This window comes from Panulirus ornatus, chromosome 31 (genome assembly GCF_036320965.1).
Source record: "Panulirus ornatus isolate Po-2019 chromosome 31, ASM3632096v1, whole genome shotgun sequence".
NCBI classification, from domain to species: Eukaryota; Metazoa; Arthropoda; class Malacostraca; order Decapoda; family Palinuridae; genus Panulirus; species Panulirus ornatus.
In genome coordinates, this window is record NC_092254.1 from 17,904,577 (window position 1) to 17,922,796 (window position 18,220).

General features: G+C 43.7%; 1 protein-coding gene across 1 annotated transcript in view; it reads left to right on the forward strand.

The window, feature by feature from the left end:
- Positions 1-18,220, forward strand: part of LOC139758861 (glyoxylate/hydroxypyruvate reductase A-like) — a 154,770-nt gene that overhangs the window by 60,723 nt on the left and 75,827 nt on the right. The window contains exon 4 of the mRNA XM_071680726.1: positions 7,231-7,353. Coding sequence (XP_071536827.1) covers positions 7,231-7,353 — 123 coding nt within the window. The remainder of the gene's footprint in view (positions 1-7,230; positions 7,354-18,220) is intronic.

Here is an 18,220-nt window from a genome sequence, read left to right on the forward strand (position 1 = left end):
ACCTCTCACACATGAGGGGGGAGGGGGATAGTATTCCATGTGTGGCGAGTTGGCGATGGGAATGTATAAAGGCAGACAGTGTGAATTGTGTGCATGGGTATATATGTATGTGTCTGTGTGTGTATATATATGTGTACATTGAGATGTATAGGTATGTATATTTGCGTGTTTGGACGTGTATGTATATACATGTGTATGGGGGTGGGTTGGGCCATTTCTTTCGTCTGTTTCCTTGCGCTACCTCGCAAACTCGAGAGACAGCGACAAAGCAAAATAAAAAAAAAGAAAAAAAAAAATATATATATATATATATATATATATATATATATATATATATATATATATATATATATATATATATATATATATATATATATATATATATATCCGTGGAGATAGGGGAGAAAGAATAATTCCCATGGATTTTTATGTGTCGTAGAAGGCGACTAAAGTGGACGGGAGCGGGGGGCTGGAAAACCTCCTCTCCTTGTATTTCAACTTTCTAACAGGGGAGTGCTCATCCTCCTCAACGGCTCAGACTTGGGTATCTAAATATGTATGGATCTAACCAAGATGAGAAAAAAGAAGAGATAAGCAGTATGTTTTAGGAAAGGAACCTGGAGGTTTTGGCTCTGAGTGAAACGATGCTCAAGGGTAAAGGGGAAGAGTGGTTTGGGAATGTCTTGGGAGTAAAGTCAGGGGTTACTGAGAGGACAAGAGCAAGGGAAAGAGTAGCACTACTAATGAAATAGGAGAGGTGGGAGTATGTGATAGAGTGTAAGAAAGTATACTCTAGATTGATATGGGTAAAACTGAAAATGGATGGAGAGAGTTGGCTGATTATTGGTGCATATGCACCTGGGCATGAGAAGAAAGATCATGAGATGCAAGTAATTTGGGAGCAGGTGAGTGAGTGTGTTAGTAGTTTTGATGCACGAGACTGGATTATAGTGATGGATGATTTGAATGCAAAGGTGAGTAATGTGGCAGTTGAGGGAATAATTGGTGTGCATGGGGTGTTCAGTGTTGTAAATGAAAATGGTGAAGAGCTTGTAGATTTATGTGCTGAAATAGGAATGGTGATTGTGAATATCTGGTTTAAAAAGAGAGATATACATAAGTATACGTATGTAAGTATGAGGGATTGCCAGAGAGCGTTCTTGGATTACGTGTTAATTGATAGGCGCGCGAAAGAGAGACTTTTGGATGTTAATAAGCTGAAAGGTGCAACTATAGGGATGTCTGATGGAGGCAAAGATAAAGATTTGTAGAGGTTTTCAGAAAAGAAGAGAGAATGTTGGGGTGAAGAGAGTGGTGAGAGTAAGTGAGCTTGGGGAGGAGACTTGTGTGAGGAAGTACCAGGAGAGACTGAGTGCAGAATGGAAAAAGGTGAGAGCAAAGGACGTACGGGGAATGGAGGAGGAATGGGATGTATTTAGGGAAGCAGTGATGCCTTGCGCAAAAGATGCTTGTGGCATGAGAAGCGTGGGAGGTGGGCAGATTAGAAAGGGTAGTGAATGGTGGGATGAAGAAGTAAGATTATTTGTGAAAGAGGAGAGAGAGGCATTTGGACGATTTTGCTGGGAAATAATGCAAATGAGTGGAAGATGTATAAAAGAGAGAGGCAGAAGGTCAAGAGAAAGGTGTAAGAGGTGAAAAAGAGGGCAAATGAGAGTTGGGATGAGAGAGTATTATTAAATTTTAGGAAGAACAAAAAGATGTTTTGGAAGGAGGTAAATAAAGTGCGTAAGACAAGGGAACAAATGGGAACTTCAGTGAAGGGGGCTAATGGGGGGTGGGGATGGGTGATAACAAGTAGTGGTGATGTGAGATGGAGATGGAGTGAGCATGTTGAAGGTTTGTTGAATGTGTTTGATGACAGAGTGGAAGATATAGGGTGCTTTGGTCGAGGTGGTGTGCAAAATGAGAGGGTTAGGGAGAATGATTTGGTAAACAGAGATGAGGTAGTAAAAGCTTTGCGGAAGATGAAAGCCGGCAAGGCAGCGGGTTTGGATGGTATTGCTGTGGAATTTATTAAAAAAGGGGGTGACTGTATTGTTGACTGGTTGGTAAGGCTATTTAATGTATGTATGACTCATGATTAGGTGCCTGAGGATTAGCGAAATGCTTGCATAGTGCCGTTGTACAAAGGCAAAGGGGATAAAAGTGAGTGCTCAAATTACAGAGGTATAATTTTGTTGAGCATTCCTAGGAAATTGTATGGGAGGGTATTGATTGAGAGGGTGAAGGCCTGTGCATAGCATTAGATTGGAGAAGAGCAGTGTGGTTTCAGAAGTGGTAGAGGATGTGTGGATCAGGTGTTTGCTTTGAAGAATGTATGTGAAAAATACTTAGAAAACCAAATGGATTTGTATGTAGCTTTTATGGATCTGGAGAAGGCATATGATAGAGTTGATAGATTCGCTCTGTGGAAGGTATTAAGAATATATGGTGTGGGAGGCAAGTTGTTAGAAGCAGTGAAAAGTTTTTATCGAGGATGTATGGCATGTGTACGTATAGGAAGAGAGGAAAGTGATTGGTTCTCAGTGAATGTAGGTTTGCGGTAGGGGTGTGTGATGTCTCCATGGTTGTTTAATTTGTTTATGGATGGGGTTGTTACGGAGGTGAATGCAAGAGTTTTGGAAAGAGGGGCAAGTATGCAGTCTGTTGTAGATGAGAGAGCTTGGGAAGTGAGCCAGTTGTTGTTCGCTGATGATACAGCGCTGGTGGCTGATTCATGTGAGAAACTGCAGAAGCTGATGATTGAGTTTTGTAAAGAGTGTTAAATAAGATATCTGAGAGTAAATGTAAATAATGTGTGTATGACTCATGGTGAGGTGCCTGTGGATTGGCGGAATGCTTGCATAGTGCCATTGTACAAAGGCAAAGGGGATAAGAGTGAGAGCTCAAATTACAGTTGGGATGAGAGAGTATTATTAAATTTTAGGAAGAACAAAAAGATGTTTTGGAAGGAGGTAAATAAAGTGCGTAAGACAAGGGAACAAATGGGAACTTCAGTGAAGGGGCTAATGGGGGGTGGGGAGGGTGATAACAAGTAGTGGTGATGTGAGATGGAGATGGAGTGAGCATGTTGAAGGTTTGTTGAATGTGTTTGATGACAGAGTGGAAGATATAGGGTGCTTTGGTCGAGGTGGTGTGCAAAATGAGAGGGTTAGGGAGAATGATTTGGTAACAGAGATGAGGTAGTAAAAGCTTTGCGGAGATGAAGCGGCAAGGCAGCGGGTTTGGATGGTATTGCTGTGGAATTTATTAAAAAAGGGGGTGACTGTATTGTTGACTGGTTGGTAAGGTTATTTAATGTATGTATGACTCATGGTGAGGTGCCTGAGGATTGGGGGAATGCTTGCATAGTGCCGTTGACAAAGGCAAAGGGGATAAGAGTGAGAGCTCAAATTACAGAGGTATACGTTTGTTGAGTATTCCTGGTAAATTATATGGGAGGGTATTGATTGAGGGGGTGAAGGCATGTACAGAGCATCAGATTGGTGAAGAGCAGTGTTGTTTCAGAAGTGGTAGAGGATGTGTGGATCAGGTGTTTGCTTTGAAGAATGTATGTGAGAAATACTTAGAAAAGCAAATGGATTTGTATGTAGTATTTATGGATCCTCGAAGAATCAGACTGGGGTGTCTAGATGTGTGTGGATGTAACCAAAATGTAAAAAAAGGAGAGATAGGTAGTATGTTTGAGGAAAGGAACCTGGATGTTTTGGCTCTGAGTGAAACGAAGCTCAAGGGTAAAGGGGAAGAGTGGTTTGGGAATGTCTTGGGAGTAAAGTCAGGGGTTAGTGAGAGGACAAGAGCAAGGGAAGGAGTAGCAGTACTCCTGAAACAGGAGTTGTGGGAGTGTGTGATAGAATGTAAGAAAGTAAATTCTCGATTAATATGGGTAAAACTGAAAGTTGATGGAGAGAGATGGGTGATTATTGGTGCATATGCACCTGGGCATGAGAAGAAAGATCATGAGAGGCAAGTGTTTTGGGAGCAGCTAAATGAGTGTGTTAGTGGTTTTGATGCACGAGACCGGGTTATAGTGATGGGTGATTTGAATGCAAAGGTGAGTAATGTGGAAGTTGAGGGAATAATTGGTATACATGGGGTGTTCAGTGTTGTAAATGGAAATGGTAAAGAGCTTGTAGATTTATGTGCTGAAAAAGGACTGGTGATTGGGAATACCTGGTTTAAAAAGCGAGATATACATAAGTATACGTATGTAAGTAGGAGAGATGGCCAGAGAGCGTTATTGGATTACGTGTTAATTGACGGGAGCGCGAAAGAGAGACTTTTGGATGTTAATGTGCTTAGAGGTGCAACTGGAGGGATGTCTGATCATTATCTTGTGGAGGTTAAGGTGAAGATTTGTATGGGTTTTCAGAAAAGAAGAGTGAATGTTGGGGTGAAGAGGGTGGTTAGAGTAAGTGAGCTTGGGAAGGAGACTTGTGTGAGGAAGTACCAGGAGAGACTGAGTACAGAATGGAAAAAGGTGAGAACAATGGAAGTAAGGGGAGTCGGGGAGGAATGGGATGTATTTAGGGAATCAGTGATGGATTGCGCAAAAGATGCTTGTGGCATGAGAAGAGTGGGAGGTGGGTTGATTAGAAAGGGTAGTGAGTGGTGGGATGAAGATGTAAGATTATTAGTGAAAGAGAAGAGAGAGGCATTTGGACGATTTTTGCAGGGAAAAAATGCAATTGAGTTGGAGATGTATAAAAGAAAAAGACAGGAGGTCAAGAGAAAGGTGCAAGAGGTGAAAAAGAGGGCAAACGAGAGTTGGGGTGAGAGAGTATCATTAGATTTTAGGGTGAATAAAAAGATGTTCTGGAAGGAGGTAAATAAAGTGCGTAAGACAAGGGAGCAAATGGGAACTTCAGTGAAGGGCGCAAATGGGGAGGTGATAACAAGTAGTGGTGATGTGAGAAGGAGATGGAGTGAGTATTTCGAAGGTTTGTTGAATGTGTTTGATGATAGAGTGGCAGATATAGGGTGTTTTGGTCGAGGTGGTGTGCAAAAGCTTGGCGGAAGATGAAAGCCGGCAAGGTAGCAGGTTTGGATGGTATTGCAGTGGAATTTAGTAAAAAAGGGGGTGACTGTATTATTGACTGGTTGGTAAGGTTATTTAATGTATGTATGACTCATGGTGAGGTGCCTGAGGATTGGCGGAATGCGTGCATAGTGCCATTGTACAAAGGCAAAGGGGATAAGAGTGAGTGCTCAAATTACAGAGGTATAAGTTTGTTGAGTATTCCTGGTAAATTATATGGGAGGGTATTGATTGAGAGGGTGAAGGCATGTACAGAGCATCAGATTGGGGAAGAGCAGTGTGGTTTCAGAAGTGGTAGAGGATGTGTGGATCAGGTGTTTGCTTTGACGAATGTATGTGAGAAATACTTAGAAAAGCAAATGGATTTGTATGTAGCATTTATGGATCTGGAGAAGGCATATGATAGAGTTGATAGAGATGCTCTGTGGAAGGTATTAAGAATATATGGTGTGGGAGGCAAGTTGTTAGAAGTAGTGAAAAGTTTTTATCGAGGATGTAAGGCATGTGTACGTGTAGGAAGAGAGGAAAGTGATTGGTTCTCAGTGAATGTAGGTTTGCGGCAGGGGTGTGTGATGTCTCCATGGTTGTTTAATTTGTTTATGGATTGTGTTGTTAGGGAGGTGAATGCAAGAGTTTTGGAAAGAGGGGCAAGTATGAAGTCTGTTGGGGATGAGAGAGCTTGGGAAGTGAGTCAGTTGTTGTTCGCTGATGATACAGCTCTGGTGGCTGATTCATGTGAGAAACTGCAGAAGCTGGTGACTGAGTTTGGTATAGTGTGTGAAAGAAAAAAGTTAAGAGTAAATGTGAATAAGAGCAAGGTTATTAGGTACAGTAGGGTTGAGTGTCAAGTCAATTGGGAGGTAAGTTTGAATGGAGAAAAACTGGAGGAAGTAAAGTGTTTTAGATATCTGGGAGTGGATCTGTCAGCGGATGGAACCATGGAAGCGGAAGTGGATCATAGGGTGGGGGAGGGGGCAAAAATTCTGGGAGCCTTGAAGAATGTGTGAAAGTCGAGAACATTATCTCGGAAAGCAAAAATGGGTATGTTTGAAGGAATAGTGGTTCCAACAATGTTGTATGGTTGCGAGTCGTGGGCTATGGATAGAGTTGTGCGCAGGAGGATGGATGTGCTGGAAATGAGATGTTTGAGGACAATGTGTGGTGTGAGGTGGTTTGATCGAATAAGTAACGTAAGGGTAAGAGAGATGTGTGGAAATAAAAAGAGCGTGGTTGAGAGAGCAGAAGAGGGTGTTTTGAAATGGTTTGGTCACATGGAGAGAATGAGTGAGGAAAGATTGACCAAGAGGATATATTTGTCGGATATGGAGGGAACGAGGAGAAGAGGGAGACGAAATTGGAGGTGGAAAGATGGAGTGAAAAAGATTTTGTGTGATCGGGGCCTGAACATGCAGGAGGGTGAAAGGAGGGCAAGGAATAGAGTGAATTGGAGCGATGTGGTATACCGGGGTTGAAGTGCTGTCAGTGGATTGAATCAAGGCATGTGAAGCGTCTGGGGTAAACCATGGAAAGCTGTGTAGGTATGTATATTTGCGTGTGTGGACGTATGTATATACATGTGTATGGGGGTGGGTTGGGCCATTTCTTTCGTCTGTTTCCTTGCGCTACCTCGCAAACGCGGGAGACAGCGACAAAGCAAAAAAAAAAAAAAATATATATATATATATATATATATATATATATATATATATATATATATATATATATATATATATATATGGTCTTACTGAAGTATTGTATAGCTTTGGTGTTGCTTACTTTATCGTGCCTTACTTATCGTTTCTTCAATGTGGATGTTGTTTTCCTCACCATATGTTCACATGAACCTGGTTCTCTACTTCACTAATGATAAAGACAAAGTCAAGGAAGGAACCGTTTGAAAGCTGATGACGTCATGCGGGTAGTATGAGCATAGTTCACATTGATAATTATGCTTCTCTTGTTTGTGTTTGATCTTGTTCGATGTAAGTGGACTGTCCATTTATTTCCTGTATGATAGTTTTTCTGTACAAAACCTTATCAAGGGAAAGGGGTTGATGATCGGTGCATGGTGAAATAATTCAATATTTATCTATTTTCTTTTTATCTTAATGCAATAGTTATAATCATATGTTTATGTTCCCTTGATCTAACTGGTTGATGTATCATTGCAGCCCAAGCCGACCATCCCTGTCACACGTATGAGCAGCGAAAAATTCAGCCAAATGATGGCAGAGCACACGATCGGCTGGATCATTAACCACGAACGTGGTTGGCTGGAGTGCAGGAGACACCAGGCAAGACATGATCAATATTACTCACATATTCCAAGTCTGAAGATGATCATAAGACTTCCATTTGTTAACACCAGGATCTGCCCAGTGTAGAATGTCATCATTCCATCACTAGATGATCAATGCTCCTCAACTAACATCATGATTCCATCACCAGTTGATCAATGCTCTTTAAGTAACGTCATCATCTCATCACCAGTTGATCAATGCTCCTTAAGTAACATCATTATTCATCACCAGTTGATCAATGCTCCTTAAGTAACATTATTTCATCACTAGTTTATGAATGCTCCCTAAGTAACATCATTTCATCACCAGTTGATCAATGCTCCTTAAGTAACATCATTTCATCACTAGTTTATGAATGCTCCCTAAGTAACATCATTTCATCACCAGTTGATCAATGCTCCTTAAGTAACATCATTTCATCACTAGTTTATGAATGCTCCCTAAGTAACATCATTATTCATCACCAGTTGATCAATGCTCCTTGAGTATCATCATCAATCCATCACTATATGATCCATGCTCTTTAAGTAACGTCATCATTCCATCACTAGTTGATCAATGCTTCTTAAGTAATATCATCATTCCATCACTAGCTGATCAATGCTTCTAAAGTAACATCATCATTCCATAACTAGTTGATCAATGCTCCTTAAGTAACATCATCATTTCATCAGTTGATCAATTTTCCTTAAGTAACATCATCCTTTCATCACCAGTTGATCAATGCTTTTCAGGTAACAACATCATTCCACCACTAGTTGATCAATGCTCCTTAAGTAACATCATTTCATCACTAGTTTATGAATGCTCCCTAAGTAACATCATTTCATCACCAGTTGATCAATGCTCCTTAAGTAACATCATTTCATCACTAGTTTATGAATGCTCCCTAAGTAACATCATTTCATCACCAGTTGATCAATGCTCCTTAAGTAACATCATTTCATCACTAGTTTATGAATGCTCCCTAAGTAACATCATTTCATCACCAGTTGATCAATGCTCCTTAAGTAACATCATTTCATCACTAGTTTATGAATGCTCCTTAAGTAGCATCATCATTCTATCACCAGTTAATCAATACTTCTTAAGTATCATCACCATTCCATCACTAGTTGATCAATGCTCCTTAAGTAACATCATCATTCCATCACCAGTTGATCAATGCTCCTTAAGTAACATCATCACTTCATCACTAGTTGATGAATGCTCCTTATGTAACATCATCACTTCATCACTAGTTGATCAATGCTCCTCAAGTAACATCCTCACTTCATCACTAGTTGATCAATGCTCCTCAAGTAACATCCTCACTTCATCACTAGTTGATCAATGCTCCTCAAGTAACATCCTCACTTCATCACTAGTTGATCAATGCTCCTCAAGTAACATCCTCACTTCATCACTAGTTGATCAATGCTCCTCAAGTAACATCCTCACTTCATCACTAGTTGATCAATGCTCCTCAAGTAACATCCTCACTTCATCACTAGTTGATCAATGCTCCTCAAGTAACATCCTCACTTCATCACTAGTTGATCAATGCTCCTCAAGTAACATCCTCACTTCATCACTAGTTGATCAATGCTCCTCAAGTAACATCCTCACTTCATCACTAGTTGATCAATGCTCCTCAAGTAACATCCTCACTTCATCACGTTAATCAATGCTCCTTATGTAACATCATCATGCCATCATTAGTTGATCAATGCTCCACAAGTAACATCATCATTTCATCACTAGTTGATCAATGCTTCTTAAGTAACATCCTCACTTCTTCACTAGTTGATCAATGCTCCTCAAGTAACATCCTCACTTCATCACTAGTTGATCAATGCTCCTTATGTAACATCATCATGCCATCATTAGTTGAGCAATGCTCCTCAAGTAACATCATCATTTCATCACTAGTTGATCAATGCTTCTAAAGTAACATCATTTCATCACCAGCTGATCAATGCTCCTTAAGTAACATCATTTCATTACTTGTGTTACTTTCATGCAGCAAATCATGTTGACAATACACCTACTTAGCTTGATATGACAATGCTCAGTATTGTGGTTACCGAGACTTCCTGTTGTGGTTACCTGCTGTTCACAAGCTGCAGTTACGTGTGTGTTCTCGTATGTTATGAACTCATAGCATTACGTGTGTGTTCTCCTATGTCATGAACTCATAGCATTACGTGTGTGTTCTCCTATGTTATGAACTCATAGCATTACGTGTGTGTTCTCCTATGTTATGAACTCATAGCATTACGTGTGTGTTCTCCTATGTTATGAACATAGCATTACGTGTGTGTTCTCGTATGTTATGAACTCATAGCATTACGTGTGTGTTCTCCTATGTCATGAACTCATAGCATTACGTGTGTGTTCTCCTATGTTATGAACTCATAGCATTACGTGTGTGTTCTCCTATGTTATGAACTCATAGCATTACGTGTGTGTTCTCCTATGTTATGAACATAGCATTACGTGTGTGTTCTCGTATGTTATGAACTCATAGCATTACGTGTGTGTTCTCGTATGTTATGAACTCATAGCATTACGTGTGTGTTCTCCTGTGTTATGAACTCATAGCATTACGTGTGTGTTCTCCTATGTTATGAACTCATAGCATTACGTGTGTGTTCTCTTATGTTATGAACTCATAGCATTACGTGTGTGTTCTCCTATGTTATGAACTCATAGCATTACGTGTGTGTTCTCTTATGTTATGAACTCATAGCTTTACGTGTGTGTTCTCCTATGTTATGAACTCATACTATTACGTGTGTGTTCTCGTATTTTATGAACTCATAGCATTACGTGTGTGTTCTCCTATGCTATGAACTCATAGCATTACTAAGCATCTCTACTTCTGTAATATGAATATGCTGATGCATGATATTGGTGTGTGTGTGTGTGTGTGTGTGTGTGTGTGTGTGTGTGTGTGTGTTATTTGCTGGTCACTTATCTGTGAAAGGTTTTCTATATATGACAATAGGCAACTGTGGGTCAAACGGGGTCTTTGTGGAATTTAAGGCCATTATGTGAAAGTGTAATTAATGTGCAATTAATACAACTTTGCTCAATATTGTCAACAAGTGTGAGGTTATAACTGTGCCTCTGATGCACAACTCTGATGTTATAATGTATTTCTGTAGCTGATCTTGTCTTCCAACTTGTGTCTTTGTTAGCTGCGCTGATATATAGCTGTTGTGTCTTTGCATCTCTGAGAGCTGTTCACTGTCGACAGTGCCAGACTCACGTAGAAAATAGAAGGTTGAGATCAAGTTTCTCCTTTATCTTCTCTCTTCCAATGTGGACAAATTATTAACCCCTCACCTCATACTTTGTCACCTTCATATTTAGTTTTTCATTATTTTCTTTGGACCTTTTCAAGCCAAAATATTTATGTTCCTTTACGTTATTCGGGAATATAGTGGGAGGCAGAAGGTCAATGAATCACGAGGATGCATGAGTGATCTATGCTCCTAATGGTCATCACAATATTGTATTATAGTACCAATGTAAAGTGAAAATAGATTATGAACCACAACGTTACCCAGGTGTATAATGTTAACAAGTGATACTTTATTGTAACATTATGTTGAGGGTTACAACAACCTTCAGGGCCTGTCACACACATTGCTGTGGCTTGTTGACATCAGCTTCATCAAGGTCTGTTGTTACTGAACCATCTTCTTACTCTGCATTTACTTGAGTTGAACTTTATTGGTCACGTAACAGACCATTTGTGTAAGTTCCTTTATAAGTTGGTGCTGGCTCGAGTGTTCCACCCTTCTGTCATGGCCAGCGTTTTACGCAACCATACTCCAAGTATGAACCCAGTCCTTATGTTACGTCATTAACGTAGATCAAGATCTACAACGGATCCAAGCATCAGTCCTGCAGCACGCCATTAGTTACCCCGGATACATTAGACGAGGTTTCTCTGACTGGCATCATCTGCTCCTTTACATGAAGAATTTTTTGATCCACACAAGGAGTCTTCTCATAGTTACTACCCTAACCAGACTCTTGACTGGAACGCTAGTGTTACACACTTTCTGGTTGTCCACCAACGTACACCTCATTCAACCAGCTTTTATGTTAGTGTATAACAGAGCGAGAGAGAATATGCGACTCAGGTTCATTTTATCGGAAGTCATTTTACCTCTTATGTAAGTAGTGTCTCCTGTGCAAGTATTCATATATTTCCTCTGTGATGTTGTGCTGGCGTGTGCACGGTCACTACGATATCCGAGTCTCATTTCCTAAAAGATATTTGCTCGCCTGAGATCCTCTGCCACACTCCAGTATTGTCACACTTTCCGAGAAAAACGTGGTCTCTATGTACATCCTACAAGCAGAACCGGCCGTCACCAGTAGCAGGTACTGGGAGTCACCAGTAGCAGGTACTGGGAGTCATCAGTAGCAGGCACTGGGAGTCATCAGTAGCAGGCACTGGGAGTCATCAGTAGCAGGTACTGGGAGTCATCAGCAGTAGGCAGTGGGAGTCATCAGTAGCAGGTACTGGGAGTCATCAGTAGCAGGTACTGGGAGTCATCAGTAGCAGGCACTAGGGGTCATCAGTAGCAGGTACTGGGAGTCATCAGTAGCAGGTACTGGGAGTCATCAGTAGCAGGTACTGGGAGTCATCAGTAGCAGGTACTGGGAGTCATCAGTAGCAGGTACTGGGAGTCATCAGTAGCAGGTACTGGGAGTCATCAGTAGCAGGTACTGGGAGTCATCAGTAGCAGGTACTGGGAGTCATCAGTAGCAGGTACTGGGAGTCATCAGTAGCAGGCACTGGGAGTCATCAGTATCAGGTACTGGGAGTCATCAGTAGCAGGTACTGGGAGTCATCAGTAGCAGGCACTGGGAGTCATCAGTATCAGGTACTGGGAGTCATCAGTAGCAGGTACTGGGAGTCATCAGTAGCAGGCACTGGGAGTCATCAGTAGCAGGTACTGGGAGTCATCAGTAGCAGGCACTGGGAGTCATCAGTAGCAGGCACTGGGAGTCATCAGTATCAGGTACTGGGAGTCATCAGTAGCAGGTACTGGGAGTCATCAGTAGCAGGCACTGGGAGTCATCAGTAGCAGGCACTGGGAGTCATCAGTATCAGGTACTGGGAGTCATCAGTAGCAGGTACTGGGAGTCATCAGTAGCAGGTACTGGGAGTCATCAGTAGCAGGTACTGGGAGTCATCAGTAGCAGGCACTGGGAGTCATCAGTAGCAGGCACTGGGAGTCATCAGTAGCAGGCACTGGGAGTCATCAGTAGCAGGCACTGGGAGTCATCAATAGCAGGCACTGGGAGTCATCAGTAGCAGGCACTGGGAGTCATCAGTAGCAGGCACTGGGAGTCATCAGTAGCAGGCACTGGGAGTCATCAGTAGCAGGCACTGGGAGTCATCAGTAGCAGGCACTGGGAGTCATCAGTAGCAGGCACTAGGGGTCATCAGCAGCAGGCACCAGGGGTCATCAGTAGCAGGCACCAGGGATCATCAGTACCAGGCACCAGGGATCATCAGTAGCAGCCACCGGGGGGTCATCATCAGCAGGCTTCGGATGTCATCAGCAGCAGGCACCGGGGGTCATCAGTAGCAGGTACCAAGAGTCATCAGTAGCAGGCAACGTGGGTCATCAGTAGCAGGTACCAGGGGCCATCAGTAGCAGGTATTACGGGTCATCAGTAACAAGGATCTGGGGTCATCAGTAGCAGTCATCTGGGGTCATCAGTAGCAGGAACCAGTGGCCATCATTAGCAGGTACCAAGGGTCATCAGTAGCTTGCACCAAAGGTCATTAGTAGCATGCACCGTGGGTCATCAGTAGCAGTCATCTGGGGTCATCAGTAGCAGGAACCAGTGGCCATCATTAGCAGGTACCAAGGGTCATCAGTAGCTTGCACCAAAGGTCATTAGTAGCATGCACCGTGGGTCATCAGTAGCAGGCACCAGGAGACATCGGTAGCACGCACCGGGGGTCATCATCAGCAGGCTTCGGATGTCCTCGGCAGCAGGTACCAGGGGTCATCAGTAGCAGGTACCAAGAGTCATCAGTAGCAGGCAACGGGGGTCATCAGTAGCAGGTACCAGGGGCCATCAGTAGCAGGCACCAAAGGTCATTAGTAGCAGGCAACGGGGGTCATCGGTAGCAGGTACCAGGGGCCATCAGTAGCAGGTATTACGGGTCATCAGTAGCAAGGATTTGGGGTTATCAGTACCAGTCATCTGGGGTCATTAGTAGCAGGAACCAGTGGTCATCATTAGCAGGTACCAAGGGTCATCAGTAGCTTGCACCAAAGGTCATTAGTAGCATGCACCATGGGTCATCAGTAGCTTGCACCAGGGGTCATTAGTAGCAGGCAGCAAGGGTCATCAGTAGCAGACACCGGGGTTCAGTTGCAGGTGGCAAGGGTCATCACTAGCAGGTACCGCGGGTCATCAGTAGCAGGCATCGCGGGTCATTAGTAGCCGGCACCGGGGTCATCAGTTGGAGGCAGTGAGTGTCATCAGTAGTAGGCAACAGGGGGTCATCAGCAGCAGGCGCCAGGCGTCATCAGTAGCAGGCAATGGGGTTCATTAGCAGCAGTCTCCATGGGCCATCAGTAGGAGAAACCATGGGTCATCAGTAGCAGAAACATGGTTTTCATCAGCGGCAGGCATAAGGGGTCATCAGTAGCAGGCACCGTAAGTCATCAGTGGCAGGCAACGGAAGTCATCAGTAGCAGGCACCAGGGATCATCAGTAGCAGGCACCAGGGGTCATCAGTAGCAGGCACCAGGGGTTATCACTAGCAGGCACCAGAGGTCATCAGCAGCAGGCACCAGGGGTCATCAGTAGCAGGCACCGGGGGTCATCAGTAGCAGGCACCAGGGGTTATCACTAGCAGGCACCAGAGGTCATCACTAGCAGGCACCGGGGGTTATCAGTAGTAGGCACCGGGGGTCATCAGTAGCAGGCACCAGGGATCATCAGTAGCAGGCACCAGGGGTCATCAGTAGCAGGCACCAGGGATCATCAGTAGCAGGCACCGGGGGTCATCAGTAGCAGGCACCGGGGGTCATCAGTAGCAGGCACCAGGGATCATCAGTAGCAGGCACCAGGGATCATCAGTAGCAGGCACCGGGGGTCATCAGTAGCAGGCACCGGGGGTCATCAGTAGCAGGCACCAGGGGTTATCACTAGCAGGCACCAGAGGTCATCAGCAGCAGGCACCAGGGGTCATCAGTAGCAGGCACCGGGGGTCATCAGTAGCAGGCACCAGGGGTTATCACTAGCAGGCACCAGAGGTCATCACTAGCAGGCACCGGGGGTTATCAGTAGTAGGCACAGGGGGTCATCAGTAGCAGGCACCGGGGGTCACCAGTAGCATGCACCAGGGGTCATCATTAGCAGGCAACGTGGGGTCATCAGTAGCAGGGATCGGGGGTCACCAGCAGCATGCACCAGGGGTCATCAGTAGCAGGCACCAGGGATCAACAGTAGCAGGCACCAGGGGTCATCAGTAGCAGGCACCAGGGATCAACAGTAGCAGGCACCAGGGATCATCAGTAGCAGGCACCAGGGATCATCAGTAGCAGACACCAGGGATCATCAGTAGCAGGCACCAGGGGATCATCAGTAGCAGGCACCGGGGGTCATCAGTAGCAGGCACCAGGGGTCATCAGTAGCAGGCACCAGGGGTCATCAGTAGCAGGCACCAGGGATCATCAGTAGCAGGCACCAGGGGTCATCAGTAGCAGGCACCAGGGATCATCAGTAGCAGGCACCAGGGGTCATCAGTAGCAGGCACCAGGGATCATCAGTAGCAGACACCAGGGATCATCAGTAGCAGGCACCAGGGATCATCAGTAGCAGGCACCAGGGGTCATCAGTAGCAGGCACCAGGGATCATCAGTAGCAGACACCAGGGGTCATCAGTAGCAAGCACCAGGGATCATCAGTAGCAGACACCAGGGATCATCAGTAGCAGGCACCAGGGATCATCAGTAGCAGACACCAGGGATCATCAGTAGCAGGCACCAGGGATCATCAGTAGCAGGCACCAGGGGTCATCAGTAGCAGGCACCAGGGGTCATCAGTAGCAGGCACCAGGGGTCATCAGTAGCAGGCACCAGGGGTCATCAGTAGCAGGCACCAGGGGTCATCAGTAGCAGGCACCAGGGGTCATCAGTAGCAGGCACCAGGGGTCATCAGTAGCAGGCACCAGGGGTCATCAGTAGCAGGCACCAGGGGTCATCAGTAGCAGGCACCAGGGATCATCAGTAGCAGACACCAGGGGTCATCAGTAGCAGGCATAGAGGATCATCAGTAGCAGGCACCGGGGGTCATCAGTAGCAGGCACCAGGGATCATCAGTAGCAGGCACCAGGGGTCAACAGTAGCAGGCACCAGGGGTCATCAGTAGCAGGCACCAGGGATCATCAGTAGCAGGCACCGGGGGTCATCAGTAGCAGGCACCAGGGATCATCAGTAGCAGGCACCAGGGGTCAACAGTAGCAGGCACCAGGGGTCATCAGTAGCAGGCACCAGGGGTCATCAGTAGCAGGCATAGAGGATCATCAGTAGCAGGCACCGGGGGTCATCAGTAGCAGGCACCAGGGGTCATCAGTAGCAGGCACCAGGGGTCATCAGTAGCAGGCACCGGGATTGGATATCCCGAAAAAAGAATAGCTAAAAAAAAATAGAATTGTCTGAGTTGTAAATAAGGTCTTAATAGTTTTTTTTAGTGGTGAAATACTAATCGAGTCTTTTAATATCTGGTAATTTCAGAAAAAAATTTAATTTTGTTTGAATGTAAGTAAATTAACTCAAGTAAATAATTGGAGGGAAAATTAGTCAATTAGACATTAGTCAATTAGACATAAAGTGATATGACTGAGTTTTATTTTAACTAAGCTTAGAAGTAGCTATGTTAGTAAAGTGTTTTAGCTAAAATTTTTAGTGATTGACATTTGTATGACTTGTTTTATTAATAGGAAATTCTAATAATAAGTATTGCATTATTAGAAATGATTTTATTAGAAGAATTGTCTTTCTCAGGTATTAATTAAGTGAAATAAAAATTGTACTTTGTTGATAAACTGAAGATGCAGTAAAGGAACTCGGCAAATAAAATTTCTGCCTTTTTATCAAAAACATGTTATAACGACTCTAGCTCTCACAGTAATGAAGGTAATGGTCGATATAGAGCACCGTTGTCTAGGTTATAGTGCAAGGAGAAGACCCGTCATAAATGATGGTGAAAAATGACAGGTGTAGAATGAGCCCAGGTTAATAATGATCAGTATTATTAATCAAACATAGAAGTAACAGCAAGTATGATAACTAATTAACCACAAATCAAATGAAAAAGCAATTTCCCAGCACACAACATGAAACTATGTTAATACAACCATAAGTGCATTTAACCACAAAGGCAGCTTAACTTATATAACAAAATCGTTCTGCTCCCCTACCACACCAGCACACCTCGGGGAAGATCCACTACACCTCAGGATGCCGTCTGGGTTAAGACTGCCGTGGAAGGCGTCGGCACTGGTATATAAGGAGTGGGTATGAAGCCCGCTAGGCTTGTCTCAGTCAAAGTGAGACGAAGCAACAAGGACTTGAATGAACGATCAGGTTCTAACGTGGGAGAGAGGCAGTGGTGCGTAGTATGGAGGACAAAATAATATATGATTTTAAATTTAAACAAGATGTTAGAAGAGTACATGATAGTATATATATACATATATGCAAAGATTCGAACCCCGTACCATTTGCGTGGTAGCTGGGAACGCTAACTGCGAGGCTATGATCGCCCCCCAACAGGGAAACGACTATTCGATTGTTAGTAATTCAATACCCTTAACAAGATCTTAGGAGAGTACATGACAATGCATATAGATGAGTAGTCATAATGCACATAAATGAGCGGTCATGCACTTAGATGAGTCTTGATGCACTTAGATGAGTGGTCATACACTTAAATGAGTTGTCATGCACTTATATGAGAGGTCATGGACATAGATAAGTGGTCATCATACACATAGATAAGTGGTCATGCACTTAGATGATTGGCTATCATGCACTTAGATAAATTGACATGCACATAGATGAGTGGTCACCAAGCACATAGATGAGTGGTCATCATACACATATATGAGTGGTCATATCATGCACATAGATGAATGGTCATCATCCACATGGATGAGTAGTCATGCACATAGATGAGTGGCCATGCACTCAGATGAGTGATCATGCTCGTATATGAGTGGTCATGCACATAGATGAGTGGTCATCATGCACTTAGATGAGTGGTCATGCACTTAGATGAGTGGTCATCAAGAACATAGATGAGTTTGTCATGCACTTATATAAGTGGTCATGCACATAGATGAGTTGTCATCATTCACATAGAGAAGTGGTAATGCACTTAGATGAATGGTCATGCATTTGGATGAGTGGTCATGCACATAGGTGAGTGGTCATCATGCACATCGATGAGTGGTCATCATGCAAATAGATAAATGGTCATGCACTTATATGAGTGGTCGTGCACATAGATGAGTGCTCATCATGCACATATATGAGTGGTCATCATGCACATAGATGAATGGTCACCATGCACATATAGATGAAAGGTTATGCACTTAGATGAGTGGTCATGTACATAGACGAGCGGTCATGCATATAAATGATTGGCTATGCTCTTAGATGAGTGATCATTCTTTTAGATTAGTGGTCATGCACATAGATTAGTCATCATGCTCTTAGATGAGTGGTCATGCATTTAGATGAATGATCGTGCACCTAGATGAGTAGTCATAATGCACATAAATAAGTGGTCATGCACTTAGATGAGTGGTCATGCACTTGGATGA